At 42.2% G+C, this 16,650-nt stretch overlaps 1 protein-coding gene across 1 annotated transcript in view; it reads right to left on the bottom strand.

Moving 5' to 3' along the window:
- SYBU (syntabulin) overlaps nucleotides 1–12,413 on the bottom strand; it is a 41,574-nt gene extending 29,161 nt beyond the window's left edge. The window contains exons 1-2 of the mRNA XM_005150988.3: nucleotides 12,298–12,413; nucleotides 11,961–12,147 (exon numbers count right to left, since the gene is read on the bottom strand). Coding sequence (XP_005151045.1) covers nucleotides 11,961–12,147; nucleotides 12,298–12,324 — 214 coding nt within the window. The 5' untranslated portion in view covers nucleotides 12,325–12,413. The remainder of the gene's footprint in view (nucleotides 1–11,960; nucleotides 12,148–12,297) is intronic.
- Between the last annotated feature and the right edge of the window lie 4,237 nt (nucleotides 12,414–16,650).

The following is a 16,650-nucleotide window of genomic DNA, read 5'->3' as shown; positions in this document are numbered from 1 at the left end:
CATCCAATACTGAGCAAGGTACCTGTAGGTGTTGACCACTCAATTAATGTTTTATGTCTTAGCACGTATCAGCAGTCAGCAGCCCGAGGTGTTGCTGTCCAGGCCCCTGCAAAGTGCCAGCCATGATGCCAAGCCATGGGGCAGCCCTGCCTACTGCCAGGATTATCTGCCAAGGCACAAAGGGCAGTAATGCTGCAAAGCACCTAGTACAACTTCATTGTATTTCATTCCTTCACATCAGCTCAATTGAACCTACAAACATCTCCTTTTGCCATCTTGCTGCTGGCTTCAGGTTTGGTCCCTAGGAAAATGCAAGAGAAGATGTGTAATAAGGTTTTCAGCCCATCTCCGTATTCTTCCTGACTAAAGCAGGATTGCTGTCCACATTATTTTAGTTTACTTTTTATCCTTTCCATTCCCATCAACATCACTGTATAAACTAATAGAAAGAAAAGAGAAGGCAGCGGTTTCCTCCCAGATCAGCACCCATTTCCTTTCTTCAAGGGTTCAGTCTCTTTTGCAGTCTGAATTAATGCCACCTACAGGGCAATGGATCAGCATGCTGAGTGAACTTCTGAACTGCATTTAAGCAGCTCCTTTAGCTTTGTCCAACTCATCTGCTCTTCAGAAGCACACAAACATTTATAAATACATTCTGAAAAGTGAAGCTTCATGCAGTTTGTTTTTAATTGTGACCATTCTATTTAGTTCTTTATGTGTCTTTATTTTCAAAACTTTGCATTAAAAAAACCCAACCCAAACTGTTTACTTCATCTCTCCACCAGTAAAACCACTGCAATACCTGCACAGGTTCTGCAGCCCTCATAGACGTGTTTTATATGGGAGGCTTTATATAAAAATTACACCCAAAGCTAGATATGCTACCTGGAAGAGCATCAGGAGTTTATAAAACCTTTAAATAACAAAAGAACTAAACTTCAGTGTTAAGAATTAGGGCAGTAAAAAACTCAAATACTTGAAGCTGACTGCAATAAGGAAATGACGTAGCTAAAGAAAGCATACAAAATAGCATTAAAATTTAAGTATTTTAAATACCATACTGCCACCATTACCTCTGGTATTACACTGTTGACACTATGATCGCATATGATATGTCTATGCATTCTCATTTTACCCTTAAGGACATCAGCTTTCATTGCAGTGGGGCATTTATTAAAGGAAGAAATGAGCCTGGTACAAATGAGCTTGGCACTTCTCTACTTATACCCCTTGTGATCTTTAAATACACCAATAAGCAGGTGAGCATTCCCTCTCCAAATGAAGTAAATTAGTGATTTTATTGTAGTCCCTCTCCTCTTACAGTTTGTTATATATTCTGTGTTATGTGTAACTTCTACTCCTTTGACCTAGCATTAGCCAGAAACTTAAGCAAAATTAGAACTGTCCAAATCTAGGCCAAGGTGCAGAGAGACAGTTTTCTGTGTCAGAGTGTTAACTCTGACAGGAGTTTACACAGACAGACACAGCTGCATATAAGTGCTGGTGCTCCCCACCAAAGGCAAGCAAAGCTTGGCTATAGTCTGGGGGATCCACCTCCCATCTGACCTGCAGCCCAGCATTCTGGCACAAGAAAAAGTCCTGAGGTGGTATCCAGCAGCTCAGTGAGACCCAAATTACTTGCACTTACCTTTGTTTTTCCCTGCTACCAAAGCCTTAACAGGCTATTTAATTGTATTTAACACTGCAGGTGAACTCCCCACAGGAGAGCAACAAACTTCCTTGTGGACCCTAAGTGTAAACCAAACTGATGCTCCCTCTGCCCTGCAGACAGCCTGACCATACATTCTGCACACTGCGGCAGTGAACACCTTTGCTGCTCATCCTCTAGAGGAAGGGTGCAGTGTGGTTTCAGTATTACCCACAAACCTGCAGGCTCCTCCAAAACCCTACTGACAACTTTGATGGAAGGAGGTGAGGACCTCCACCTGCCCAGAAATGGGCAGAGATAATGGATCTGTCTCCAAAGGAGGAAGGTAATAGGAGCAGATAAGCCCACAATGGTATTCACTTTCTGCTGATATGAATATATAAAGACAGGATAGCAATGTAGTTTTCAGCAAGGTCAGTTATGGATTCAGTCCTATTACTTGGCAAGATGTTTGCCCCAGCAGGATTTCAGGTCTAGACTCCTCAGGAATACAGAGAAACCTGATTTACCTTCCCAGGCACATGAGCATCAGGAAGACAGAAGAGAGAAAGCTGGCAAATACTGTTGTGAAAGTATTTCACAGCACAAGATCACTTCTGATATTGTCTATATTATTGAGTTGCACAAGAGGGAAAAAACAAATTTATAACATAAGACTTTCATTGTTTACTTAGCGATATTCATAGTGTCTTTTTTTCACAGTGGCCTCCTCAGAGTGCTCTGGGAGTACTTTCCCTTTGAACATCAGCTGGATTTCATCACTGAAACTGCATGTCCAACCCTTCTCCCAGATCAGGCATGCCTGCCAAGTTTCAAAGCCAAGCATGGGATATAGTGTCTTCTCTAACAAACAATCAGGGAGGTTGCTCAGAGTACTCTGACATTTGCATGCACTAACTTTCAAATAGAAAAGTCAAAGTATAAACAGCAGCATTAAAAATAATAATACTCTAACAACTAACAAAAATAGTGTTCTAGACTTTGAGGCTATACATTATGACGTGATTTTCTCTGGTTTTATGGGCACTTTAGGAGTTAGAAATTTCATTTGAATATGCCTTAGAACCTTCTTTAGAAAAACACTGCTTTTTCCTAAAGGTTTCAAAGGATACTGAATATATAACCACCTTATGTAATACACCAAATAATTAATGATGCTCTCTCTGAGGAGCCACTGTCTTATTTTTACTTTCACTCCTAGCTGTCAAATCTAGTTACGCACTTTTATGAGTCTGAACTGTCCATCCCCTATTTATCTTCACTTCATTGTCCCACTTTCATCTCCTCTTAAAGTTCCCTTGATCAGTGTTCAGGCTGTAAATATTTTGAATTTCCACTAGAAATGTGGCTTCTAGAATTAAACATGGGCCTCTAATGAAGGCCCACGAGTAAGTAAATACTCAGTGTACCAGGGCAAAAATAGTCTTCTGACTTCTACCTGACTCCCCTTCAATTAATCCCAGGATCTGTTAGTCTGGGTGACCATGGCTCTGCGAGCGTGGCGCAGTGTTAGCTGGCTGTTGATGGTGAGGGTGCCACTAAGGGTATTTTAGAATTTTTTTAGGTTAATCTCCCAATCTGTTTGTCTGCTCCACATTTTTTGACACCCTACATGCTTTGCTTTTCTTTTGCCTTTTACCACAGGGGTGTTTTATGTATTAATGAGAATTCCTGACAGACACCAAAGGGAATGTATCACCTAGCTTCCACCTGTAAAGTTCATGCTGTATTAACTGGAGAGAAAGAGGCTCTTCTGGAGGAGGAAAGTCTAATTCAGGCTTACTCATCCCACTACTCTGAGTCACTGTCTGGAGGATCTCGCCTTTCTCCATTGACTAGTGCAACCACTCTTCTGACTGGCAGCTGAACCAGTGTTGGTGTAAAGGCTCACCATCCAGTCAGAAAACAGTGCTAAGAGGAGACTCAGAGCATCATTCTGGAACACCTGGAGAACACGATAAAAGCAGCAGGATAAAACACAGTAGTGTAAAATGAGTAGTACATACAGAAAGACAGATGTGGAACATACTCAGATCAACACCATGAGGCTCTCAACAGGTAGGAGTCTAACACCTATCTCATCACAATATGGAATGGTTCTCTAAAGGCACCCTCACTTGCCCACATCATTTTGCCACCTACAAATAACTAAAAGATTAGTCATTTGGTACTAACAATCTGTCAGCTGCAAACCTGCAAAGTCACACAGGCTGTTGACAGAAAGTAGTTAACAACTTCACTAAAAGCAGAGCCCTAAAATGCTACTGGTTTTGGTTCATCTGATCAATTCTAAACTCAGTTTACAGCTATTTTTAAAAACTGTTTGGGTTAGTATTTAATAAAATTATCCTGTGCTTGTGAGGCACATGTCTTACCAAAGTCGAGCGCACTAAAGCAGAGTCGAAAAGCCACCAAAACTACAGCCCTGACAGGAAAAATAGAGGAGGCCTACTTACATGAAATTCTGCTAAGCAAATTAATTCCACATTTAATCTCTGTGTCTCTGCAGACAGAGCTTGAATTACGTATGCTCCATTTTGCCCGAGAAAGAAGGCAGGCTCCTTGAAGTTACCTTGAGAGGCTGTGCCAACTCTTGTCCTTGAAGCTTTTCTAGACTTGGATAGACAAAGCCATTGCTGACATGATGTAGTACTGGAGACAGTCCTTCTGCACAAAGGTGGCTGGATGAAGCAATCTCCAGAGGTCCTGTACAACCTACACACATAGAATCATTCTTTTCCTTGACATGTTTTAGATACTCCACATCTGGGAACCAGTCTGGTTTTCCCTGTTCAAGCTGGAACTATTGATTTTAATGTTCTAGTTATAAAATCTAACCCAGTAGTGACATAAGTATTTCCCACAGACCTGTGGGCTCCTCCAAAACCCTGCTGACAACTCTCATGGGAGGAGGTGAAGACCTCTTCACCTGCCCAGAAATGGGCTGAAATAAAGAATCTATCTCCAAAGTGGGCAGAGGGGTAACAGGAGCAGGTAAGATTAAACATCTTCAACTCCTTTTGATTGTTGCTGTGGTTCCTATCATTAATATACAGGTAACTTTTACACCTGTTCCTCACCAGCCACTTTGACATTGCTTCCATCATACCCACAGGTTGAACACGAATGGTTACTACTGAAAATTTAGTATGGAAACTGCTCACCGGTCACTCAAAGCATGGCATAAATGGTGACATGCTCAAATTATGTATAAGAGGGGAGAGGAAGGTGAGAGAAGATGGACTGACCTGCTCCTACAGCTTGGGCAAGTAGTTAATCACAGAATCATAGAATGGGTTGAGTTGGAAAGGATGTTAAGATCATCTAGTTCTAACCCCATGGTCAGAAACACCTTCCGGTAGACTAGCTTGCTCCAAGCACCATCCAGCCTGACCTTGAATGCTGCCAGGGATGGGGCATTCACCACTTCCTTGGGAAAATTTCTTATTCCTTGTTCCTTATTTCCCATAAACATGTCCTTAAAGGTATCCGCTCTTGACATCTTGACTATACAACAGATAAGTTACACTGAAGCAGCAAATTATAATGGATTTTGGCAGTAAATCTATTACTCTTCCTTCTATTTGAACATTTCACTAACAGGCAGAACTGATGTGAGTTCTGGGAAAGCATCTGAAAAAAAATTACTCTATTGTGGATTACTGGCCTTGTCATTACATTTATAGTATCACTAAATGGTAGAAGTATTACGGAACAAAAGCATAAAGGCTTACTAGTAAAAACATCAATAAGAATAGTACTGTTACTAGGACAGAGCTGTGGTCACCAATAACACAGCTCCTAGAGTTTTGATATCACACCACATCACATCACAGGTAATACTTGGACAAGGGTTTTAAGATGATAGAGGACTGAAAATCTATTTGAAAATTATAAAGAAAAGTATTAACTAAAGGTGAGGACAGGAAAGGGTCTGAAAAAGAGACAAAGAAGAGTCTTGGATGTTTGATAGGGTTTTTTAAGCACTTTAGTAGACCTCACTAATCTTTTCTGAGGACAGTAGCTGGAAGTGGAACCACTGCTGATGCCTCTGGTAGGAAAGCCTTGACTACATCCAGTCTAAGAAAGATTACTCATTTAATATTAACTCTATGTGGTTTATTAATTATTAATATTAACTCTATGATGGATTTCTATGTGTGTGTTTTTAATTTCATTATGCATTAAAGGAAGAAATTATACATTATCCAATTTTAAAGGTAGTATTTTTGGAAATAAAAATCTTCAGTAGACCACATAGAAATTTGTACCTGTTCCTCAAATGGTACAACATATTACAGCCCCTTGTTCTCACACAGCTCTGCCTCCATGGTTGACAGGAGGACTGTGACCTTCACAGCTTCGACATCACCTCACAATGTTGCACTGTTTACCTTGTAATGGAAGGAAACCACATATATTCTAGCCATTGCTGCTGTACTCCTATTTTTCTTCTTTTGTTAACTTCCCCCAGGCCCAGACTGGCACTCAGCATTATCGCATACAGAACCCATCCACCCTATCTGGTGATATGTACACATCAAAATACTGTTCCAGAATTTCAAGGACATATATTAGCCCTATGAGTGTGTGGTTAAAACATTAGGGGTTTAAAACATCAAGATTCTTTTTTAGTACAAAATAAACCAAAAAAATAAACCAAAGACTTGTAATTGAAGTTTCAGTCCTGCTACAAGTTGTAATATTCTTCAACATGCATAAGAATAGAAAACTGCATGAAATGTGCTTTATAACAAAAGCATTAGATTACACATTGGTGGCAATATGCAAAATACACATTGCAGTTTTGAATTCAGGCTGCAGCACACAGCAAGCTGTGAGGAACAGGGTGGTTGAAAGGGTGAGGTACTGAGTGTTCTCAGGATAACATCCAAAATGTGCCAGAGAGAACAGTAACTCTTCTACTGGCTCAGGAGGCTCAGGTCATGTTTAAAGGTTCACAGTACTGACAGATAAATAAAAAGGTGACAACAAGCATTCAAAAGGTCAAATATTTTTGCTTCCAGATGTTGTTGTGTGGCACAGAAACAAAAAGGCTGTTACTTAGTAAGAGGGAATAAATAGTGAAGTTGAAAAGGAAGCAGGGAAAGGCCAAAAGCTTAGGAACCAGCAGGCTTCACTCTTTAGTACCTAGGCACTTTGCTCATTTCCATATTTGGAACAGATCTTGAGCCACAGAAACAGAACTAGTGGTTAACAGTATGAAGCAATAATGAATTACTGCATGTAAGCCAGGCCAGCAGGAAATTCTCCAGGGAAGCAGCAGTGAGAAAAGGAAGCATGTCACAGTGTGGCCCCTATGCAAAGGCCATCCGTGCATTTTTGCAAGCAGATTTTGTTTCAGCGCTTTTGTAAATTAGTATCACAGTGATCCTGAGCTGCATTAAAGAGAGTTCTGCAAGCAAATGTGCTGGAGAACACCTCCACTTCATACCTTTCAAATAATGGCAAAAATACCCTATAAAAGCACAGCATAAAGGACTGCAGGGAAGAGAAGCTAACTTTCAGTATCACGTACTTGAGCACTTTTAAGCCTATCTCTGATTTAGTGACTCAGACTGAAAAAGAGCAACAAATAAACCAGAAAGGAACTATTTAAATTAGATATTTTTTCTTATGACAAGCAACAAGAATGGGAGTGCCCATGGTTTCTGTATAATAATACATACATTATACATACCTATAAATACACACAAGTAAGAAGAGTAATTATTTTCAGTAATCTATACTATCTCTCTGGCCTCATTCTGTTGACTTGATAAAATACTGAACATTTGTTTTCCTCTCTGTTTTTCTATTCAGAAATACATGTTTAAGTACATATACTTTAATAGTGTAGCCTCCAAGGCGAGGTGGTTACAGTGCAACTTGCTTCAATGCTTTAACAAATAAATTATTTACCACAGTTCCAGAATATACAGCTTTTTGTCCGTTAACACCCATACAACCCTTCTATTCTTGTCTGTGACTACCAATATGAGTCATGCATTCACATGGACTTCAGTAAACCTGCTGAAAGCCTGTTTTTTTTTTTTTTTTTACATAGGTGGTGTGAACTCAGCCCCAGCATCCATCACCAGCTGGGTCAACTGGCAAATAATCTCCGAGTTCAAGGGGACTGTGCACAGGAGCAGGGAATGGTAATGCTGAGTTTCCTGTTGCAGTGCCTGCACCCCAGGGCTTATAGTGCAGCCTCGGTACAGGAGCATAGTTACTGTGCCACACAGAACAAGATTTTCAAAAAGTCATTGCACCAAAGAACAAGATACGGAATAAGGACTGAACCCAGATCTCAAAATTTGAAAGGAAAAGCAAAACTGAACTTTCAGCTCCTATTTTGGAAAACTGCTGTACTAAGTCACAATCATCCATGTGCACAGACACTACTGATTTTCAATAGCCTGTAGTACTATGCAGTCCAATTAAAGAGGTGGTTTGCAGGTAAGCCCAAGAGGAATTGTTTGCTGTGGGTATAAAACAAGTTCCCTTGCTCACAAAGTCTTATGCTGAACTGACTATTAAATGCAAAGCTGCTTCCTGCAAAGCTGCATCTCAGTTAATAAAGCACTGCTGCATTACGTACAGAAATTCAGGCAGCTGGCTTCTGAAGAAAAGCTGGAGGAAACCTTGGGCATCGTTATGAAGGCAGCTTGTAACAAATCTTCTTCATAAGGAGAAATTTAAAAACTGAGCTACTCAGTAGCAGAAACTAGAAAAAAAGCAGATCCCAAACTAACTTCCTTTTACAATGAAAAGCTTAACAGGCTGTTCCTGAGCTTGGCATGTCCAGGCTGCCTCTGATCCAATACACAGCTGGCTTGGTATCAAAATGACATGTACACAGAAATCAAGGATAACGCCCTGCCTTAAGTATTTTATTTCTTATGAGTCAAATACTGCAGCTGGACTTACCAAAGGCAGCCTGGCAGCTGCTCTGCCACAGGCCCAAAAGTGGATGGTTTGTTCTTGATGCTTAAATTGCGCTCTCCACCCGACTGAGAAGGTAACTAAGTGCACAGAGCCACTCAGAGCCAAGTGCAACTGATGAGGTAAACACGCATGACATGGGCAAGTGCTCAGTAGCAGCCGCGCCAGAAGCTGCTGAGAGCATTTGTTCATGGTTTGACATCACACAAGCTTGATGGCCGACATCCAAGCCAAAGGAGGGCAGTGGCTGCAGGAAGAGAAGTGCTCCCATATCAAATGACAAACAGGACCCCAGATGCACTAGGATTTTATGGAAGGATTGCGAACACTGGATATTGATACAAAGGCTCAGCTTGGCTACACAACATCCAGAGAGCATCCATGTTCACTTGGCAGAAAAAAAAGGATATTAAAAACATGTTTTGTTGAGAATATCAGGTAAGATTAACAGCCTCATCATGTTTCATACAGACTTACAAAGCAAAACTGACACAGTCAGTTGCAAATAACTGACTGACAGGATCAAGTGAGTCTCTGACCCAGTCATCCAAGACAAAAGGAGCTGATCACATGAATTACTTCAGCCAGAACTAACTTCTTCAAAAGAAACTAAGAAGTAAAACCAAATGTCTCATGTCTGTTGCCAAGTGGTATTTTTTGCACTGCCACAGTTCCCAAAGGCTCCTTCCACCTAAACCATCATTAATGATACCTAGAAGGCCCTGCTGCTCTCACTTAGAGAAAAAGAAGAACTCCAAGCCTTCACTTATGTGTTGTGACCAATGTAAGCACACAGGGCAAATGGACAACCTCATAAGCCCTAGGGAATCAAGCAGGAAATACATGTTTAAATGGAGGAGGGGAAAAAGAAATCTACTGATCATAAACACTTTGTGTCAATAATAAGGGAAGAAAGGCAGAGAGCAACTTGTCAAGGGAAGGGTAAAGAGGAAAGGAATTATTCTAGGTGTCAAGTCATACAATCTTATCAAGAACCTTTTGAAGTTTAACGCTCCAAACAATTTACAAAAAAGATATTTATCCAAATGCTCATGAGCTTTTTCATACTGCCATCACACTGTCATTCATATTATCCATCTGCTCCCCTCTTCCAAATGTATTACTTGCTAATTTTAAATACACTTTCTGCACATGCCACTTCTCCATTAAGATGAAGCACCAGGAGAGGCAGGTGAGAGGCTGCTTCACTCCCCTCCCCACTCAGCTCTTTGCCGTCCCCGCCCCAGAAGCAGGAATGAGCAGCCACCTGCTGACGCTGGGAATTTCTATCTATCTAAATTATACATATTATGATAAAGAAGGATTTTCATAAGGAAGATAGGGAAGAGACACTAGAGACAGGAGAGATCAAGTCAATGACTTTTGTCATCATACCTACACTACAGTGAAAAATCCATCAAACTGATCGAACAAGACCCCATGTACTAGGATGGAGCACAGGGCCTTGGCTGATCCTTGGCTGTGAAAGGTTTGAAGACTGAGCAGTCAAACAGGGTAGTATGGGTGCGCAGGAAGCAGAGGACTCAGCATGGGAAAGAAAAGCAAACTGTATCAATGCAGTATTCATGGAAGAATAGAAGATGAATACAGGAAATATAAACAGGAGCATTTGCAATAGCACTGCCCTCCTGAAACCTCTGTGAAAGGTGCCTTTAAACTGTCCAGCCTTGAGATCAGCCACACCAAGAGCAAATACAAAGCTCTGCTGGGCCTCCAGACAACACACATAGTGCAGAGGGACAGCAAGGGTATCCCTGGGCAGCTCTGTGCTGAAGAGATCTGAAGAACACAATACAGACCCAAAAGATACGAAAAAGAATGTCAGTAACCAGGATGAAAGGCCTGTCAACACACAGGGGAAGAAAGTCAGGATAAGAAGCAGCCATTTGGAAGAGATCATAAAAATAATGCATTTCTAGAAAGCTTCAAAAGATTTTACTTGTTTGTAACAGCAAACTCACGTAAGGTAAGATGGAGGGATTCCAAAGGCATGGGAAAAAGACTTCACTGGTCCTACAGTACTGTGTTGTTTGCTTAACATTTTGCATTGTTCATTAAACAATAACCAAATAGATCATTTCACTGAGCCTGAATTGCAAAATCTGCCCAAGCTAGACTCTAACATGGATAGTGTGTTTCTCATCTAGGAAAACTGACTGTTCTTGTAGATAGTGTTAAATACACTGCTTTTCATTAAAGGAATTGAAACCAATAATCTGATCCACTGTAGTGGAGACAAAGATAAATATGTGTGTTTATGGCTGTTCTCAGGAAAGCCTTTGGTACCTTATGAATAAGCAAAAAGGAAGTTTAGGAACTTGCTCTGATATTAACTTCAGATTTTTGATTCAGATTTTTAGTTTGACTATTAGGCTCTGCAAAAAAAAAAAAGAAAGAAAAAACAAAAAACTATTAAAACAAAATGTTTAGTCTCCAAAATATGTTTAAAGTTACCACACACATATCGAACCCAAGGTGCTCATGCTGTGACCTTCCGTGCTGTTATCCACATGCATAATGTCCTATGTGGTGAACAGTTAAAAGATTGCTCACCACTAGTAGGAATCTGAGTCATTCACTGCTAGTCGAGGCATTTGAATTGTGCTGAACTCTACACAGGACAAATATGTAACATAAAATATCTGGTTTCAAGCTGTCCCTGACATAAAGAGTTATACTTATGTTGCAGAGCGAATGACACTTTTGTGGTCTACAGTTGGAAAATAGTAATTCACTTCTGATGTATCACCCAGACATTGCTCTCTCTGTAGAGAAGGTATGTCCAGCTCTGGTAACAGGCTTGCCAGGAGAAGCCTGAATGCTCAAATAAACAAAACTCAATTCACTTTAACAGTGAAAACTTCACCTACATATTTAGCTCCAATTCATGCACAATCACTATCATAAAAAAAAAAAAGAATAGCAGTAGTTGACCTGTATCTGATACCTGTAGTAGCAACTCCCCTGTTTTACACACTGGCTCAGGGGCTTTTCAGATGCCTCAACACCATGCTGCAGTTTTTAAGACAAATCTTTCTCTTTAAAGCAACTATTTTGCTGCAGTAAAACTGCCAAATTTTAGCAGTGGATAGCAAACTCGAAATGGAAACATCTGGTGTTGCTTATGGGCATGTATTAAAAGAACAGATACTGGAAAAATCAATGGTTGCCCTTCTTCATCTGCAAAGCAGGATGCTCATCAGGGCTTAGGACGAGCCTGACACACAGATGCTGCATCCAGTGGTGAGAGCATCCCTCGAGGGGCCAGGGTGCTGGGTAGGCACTGAGGCCGGGAGCATAGGGGAGGATCCCTCTGCGGTACCTGAGCAGAAGCTGTTGCTGCTGACGGTCCTGCGGGAACCCGCGGAGGAACTGGGCGGGTTGAATTCCCGGCTTTCCTCTTCCGAAAAGGGCGACTCGGAAGGGGGGGATGTCTTCTGCTGCGGGCGGAGGACCAGGCGGGGGATGCGGCTGCGGGACACCTCCTTCTCCAGCTGCGTCTTCTGCTCCTGCTTGGGAAGGGACACTCTGGGATGCACCCTCCTCCTTCCACCTTCCAGGCAGGCTCCGGGCGAGCGGGGGGGCCGGGGTTTGCCTGCCCCTGCCGCTCGTCCGTCCCTGCAGCCGCCCGGTCCCCGCAGCCATCCCCGTCTCCTCACCTTGCTGCTCTCCCGCAGAGGCCCCATCGCTCCTCAGTCACGTCGCAGCCGGGAAAGGACACCTGGCATGGGCGAGAAGGGATGCGCTCAGCCGGGGCCGCTGCCGCTGCGTCGCTGGCGGGTGGTGGAGCCCAGCCCGGCCCCACCGCTCCCCGCCCCGACACGTGGTGCCGCCACTGCCGCCCTCCCCGAGGTGCGGGAGCGGGGCCGCGGGTATCCCAGTGGGCAGCAGCATTGCTTCGGAGCCTCCCAGAGCGGGCACAGCCGGGGGGGGGGGGGGACGACGGGGGACGGGGGGACGACGGGACACGCTACCCTGGGTGCAGGAAGGCGTGGGGGGCATGAACATGTTCATAGGGAAGTGGTGTGATGGAGGTTTCAGCGTGAGGCATGAAGCAGACACATAACGGGGTAGATGTTACCGGTACAAATATGATGGATGCTGTATAAGTAGCAAAATGTGTCAGATGTTCTCTGCTCCTTATTATTCAACACCACCTTTTGATGGAAGATGTAGAGATGTAAAACCGTACTTGCTTCTCTGTGCAAGGCATAGTGTAGTTTATTGTTGTAGCATCTCTTTTACCTCTCACTGTGATAATTGTTGTTGACCCTCCTATTGATTAATGCACATGTGTTAACCTTCTTCATCTGCTCCCCAGAGTGGCTCTACTTAAAAGGCATGCATTTATTATCAGGGCTGCAATCTGAGCTGTGTGCACATTCACACAATGGGTTGAAATGACTTCTTTTTCACAAAAACGATGAAGAAATTCTCAGTGTGAAGCTCATTTGGGGTTCCACATAAATGTCTGCTTGTAGGACTTAATGAGTTTGCAGAAACTGTACTTTCAGCAGTAATATTTTTGGACAAAGGTTTCCTTTGCATGTATGCTGCCTACAAAGGGCCCCAGTTCCTGTGGGGAACTTCTGTCTGCTATTAGAGAGTAAATATTAAGTATTGTCTCGCAAATAATTAAGAGCAAATGTGTCCTTTATGTACAGTACAGAGAACATACCATCAGTAATAGGAAAGGTGATGCATTCATCTGGTCCTCGAAGAAGAAAGAGGACACTGGTGAGTACTGACACACTGATTGTTGCATATACAAAGAGATATAATTACTAATTTATCAAGCTGGCATCAGGACTAGGTCCATTACTTATGTAGAGCTCCGAGCTATGCTCTGCCAAAAAGATGATACCATCCTCCCTGGTGGTGTCAAGACATCTATAATTCAGAGAAGTGAGGTAGTTACAGCTGAAAAAAAAAATAGCGTAGAATCCCTGCATTAAAGATTCTCTGTGCTCATAAGACACCCTCTAAGCACTGAATACACCTTCCCGAGGCACAGAACAGCAGGAAGAATCCTGGGTCCTGCCCCAAGACTGTTTCCATGGATAACTGCAAATCACGTACTTTAATTACAGGAATTTGCTCTTCCTCTCTGCAGGAACTGGGCACTGGAGCCCATGGGTCTCTCCTGCGAGCCACACGTGTGAGGTGGATATTTCCCACATATGTTTGCTGTCATACCTGTAGAATGAGTAAGGAGAAGCTGTGCAGCAGCACTGCCATTGCCATAGTAACTCCGCTCCGGAGCGGATGGTGATGATTCAGTTGCTGGAGCCTGCTTTATCTTTTTTCCATTTCAAGCTCAAATTTTTGCCTTGTTCAGAGACAAGATATGAAAAGTGAAGGCTTCAGACTGCCTCAGGATTCATAATGGCATGTGATTCCCTTTGATCCCCTCTTTGCATAGAGATTTATAGCCTTATCACAAATAATGAAACAATCCTTAACTTTCAGGCAAACATTTTCTCCCCTACAATCCATGTATATCAAATAAATATTGAGGAATTAAGTCACTTCTCAGCTTACTAAAATATTTTTACTGTGCACTGGTTAATCATCAGTATAAGGAGGAACACATACTTGACATGATCCCATGATACCGCTCCTGATACTCCTCCTAATGCCTTTTACAAACCATCACTATTGCTGCATTACCTATAAAGCTAATTTTCATAACCAGTATGTAACTCTGACCATACCTGTGTTCGCTGTGGAAAGGAAAAATGTACATCGATACGGGCCTCAGAAAACCTACAGAACACAATATCTTCCTAGGCTTTTCTTGCTCTGCTCCATCCTCTCAAATAACAGCTCTCCAGGAAGCCACAGCAGGATGCAGATTCAGCACAAGCGCTGGACTCTGGGAGCTGCCAGGGAAAGCTGGGCTCTGGGCCAGGCCCTTGGGTTAGACCTTTTGCTTTCCTGAGCAGGGAGCAAGGTACGTGAAGCAGTTCTTATTCTAGGCTTTGCTACTCTGATCTTCACTCGGAGCACTTTTCCAAAAGCAGTTGCAAGGAGAGGGGAAGGAGTGAATTACAGCTGGTCATTGAGCACATTTTGCTGTTGCCTCTGCTCCTGTTTTGCTGCTACTTCTGAACCTTCTCAGTGTGAGGGAGAATGGGTTCTCAATCATAGGTTGTTGCTAGCCAGCAGTTAGCGGTGTCCTTTAGCAGAGACACAGGGAACTCGGTGCATTTTTGCTTCCTACTGCAACTGACCTGCCAAAGGAAAAGCTTCACCTGACGTTTTTGCAAAGCTTTCTATGGAATTTGTTTTCGTAAGTTGATTTGCTCCATCTGATGGTACGTTGTTTCTAGACACCTGCTAATGCTGTTTTCCAGTTTGCTTTCTTGCAGTCCAGTATTTTTGCTCATGAGCTGTCAGAATAACAAGAGTGGAACAGTCCAGTAAAGGTCTCAGCACTGCAGTTAAGTTCCCAAATACCTCTGGTCAGAATTTACACTTCAGAAGAACAAACAAAACCAATACTGTACCCAGGAGAATGGCTTAGAGCTCAGTAGTACATACTAGGGTACCTTTGCACCCTTCAGCACAAGAGGTTTATTCATGCTGCCTGGAGAGACCAAGTTTCAGTTGAGACCTTCTCCGTGGTACAGCCTTGTATAAGACCTTTCTGATTCCATGAATTCCATCTTTTCTGTGCAGTAGGTCCACTTCAGCAGAAAGGCTTCCTCTCCTTACTCACTTTACTTTAGACCAGTCCCTGACAGTGGATGAACACAACTTCTAGGAAGTCAGAGGCTGCAGTCTCCCCAGGTGGCAAAAGCAGTGCAACCTGTACTTCTTTTTTCTTTTTTCCTTGGTGTAATAACTAAAAGGCTGAACAATGAGTCCTGCCTGATGTGAATTCCTACTAAACAGCCACCTTGTGCACTTTGCCTGTCTTTATGCTGTGATCATCTGGTAGTGTTGTGTATACTTGCAAAACTTGGCTTTATGGGGCAGTGGGGTGCTTCTCAGTTTTATCACCTGGTCCAAAACCAGGTTAGCTCGTTGCACAGACCAGGACACTTTCATGTTTTTATAACACTGAAAGCACTTGTGGACATTTGGGATGAAAACCCAAGAGGCGTTTTGTGACCTTGTGTTCAGTAGGGTTGGATAGATTTCTTTCAAAGTTATTTTGGTTTGGAGAGTTTTGGTGCCTATGTCTATATAAGTTCAATTTCAGGTGGCTGAATTTTTCCTTTTAGGTTTGGCACTGGGATTTCACCGGTTAACAAACTGCAGACAATGCCTTATACTGTTTCAGGACCGTAGGCCAGGTTTGGGTTTTGAATTGTGTCCCCCTTTGATGTCACAGGAATGCTGAAAGTGGCAGAGTGCAGAGCTGGGCCCTGTAATCCTGATGCTGTGTGATCTCATTAATGCAGGCACATAGCTGATAATGTTTCTGCCTGTGACCTAGAGAGCATCTGTACTTTGCCAGCTGAGGCCTATGATACCTTGACCTTTCTTTCCGCCCCAAAACATGAGAATGATGTTGAAATCAGGTTTTCAGAGTTTGGAGATGAGGAAATGTTGTGAAGATTATGAAAGCACATGAAGCTGGGGAAAATGAAGGAAAACACTGCAAATTGTCAATATTAACAAAAATTGACTTGTAGATCTTCTTTAAACATCTGCTTTGTAAACAAGTGATTAATATGTAGGTGAGCAAGCACAATGAAAAGTGTTGCCAAGTATACATTCATTTGCAAGTGTGTGTATCAGTATATTAGTACGGATAGGACAGATAGAAATGGTGGAAAAAAGTAGAACATGGAGAATTAGAAGATTACAATTCTACATTTAAAATGTCAGACTCAAAAGGCTTTTGCATAAAGATTATAGATGAAAAATCAGCATAAATAAGAGAAAATAAAAAGATGAAGCAGATATTCATTGAATATCATATGCTTATGATTTTATACTTAAGAATGCTACTTGTATATTTCTTATTTTTCATTGGCAGTGAAAAAATTAATATTTTTCTG

The sequence above is a fragment of the Melopsittacus undulatus genome, chromosome 1 (genome assembly GCF_012275295.1).
Source record: "Melopsittacus undulatus isolate bMelUnd1 chromosome 1, bMelUnd1.mat.Z, whole genome shotgun sequence".
Classification (NCBI taxonomy): Eukaryota; Metazoa; Chordata; class Aves; order Psittaciformes; family Psittaculidae; genus Melopsittacus; species Melopsittacus undulatus.
This window is presented reverse-complemented; position numbering and strand designations above follow the sequence as displayed.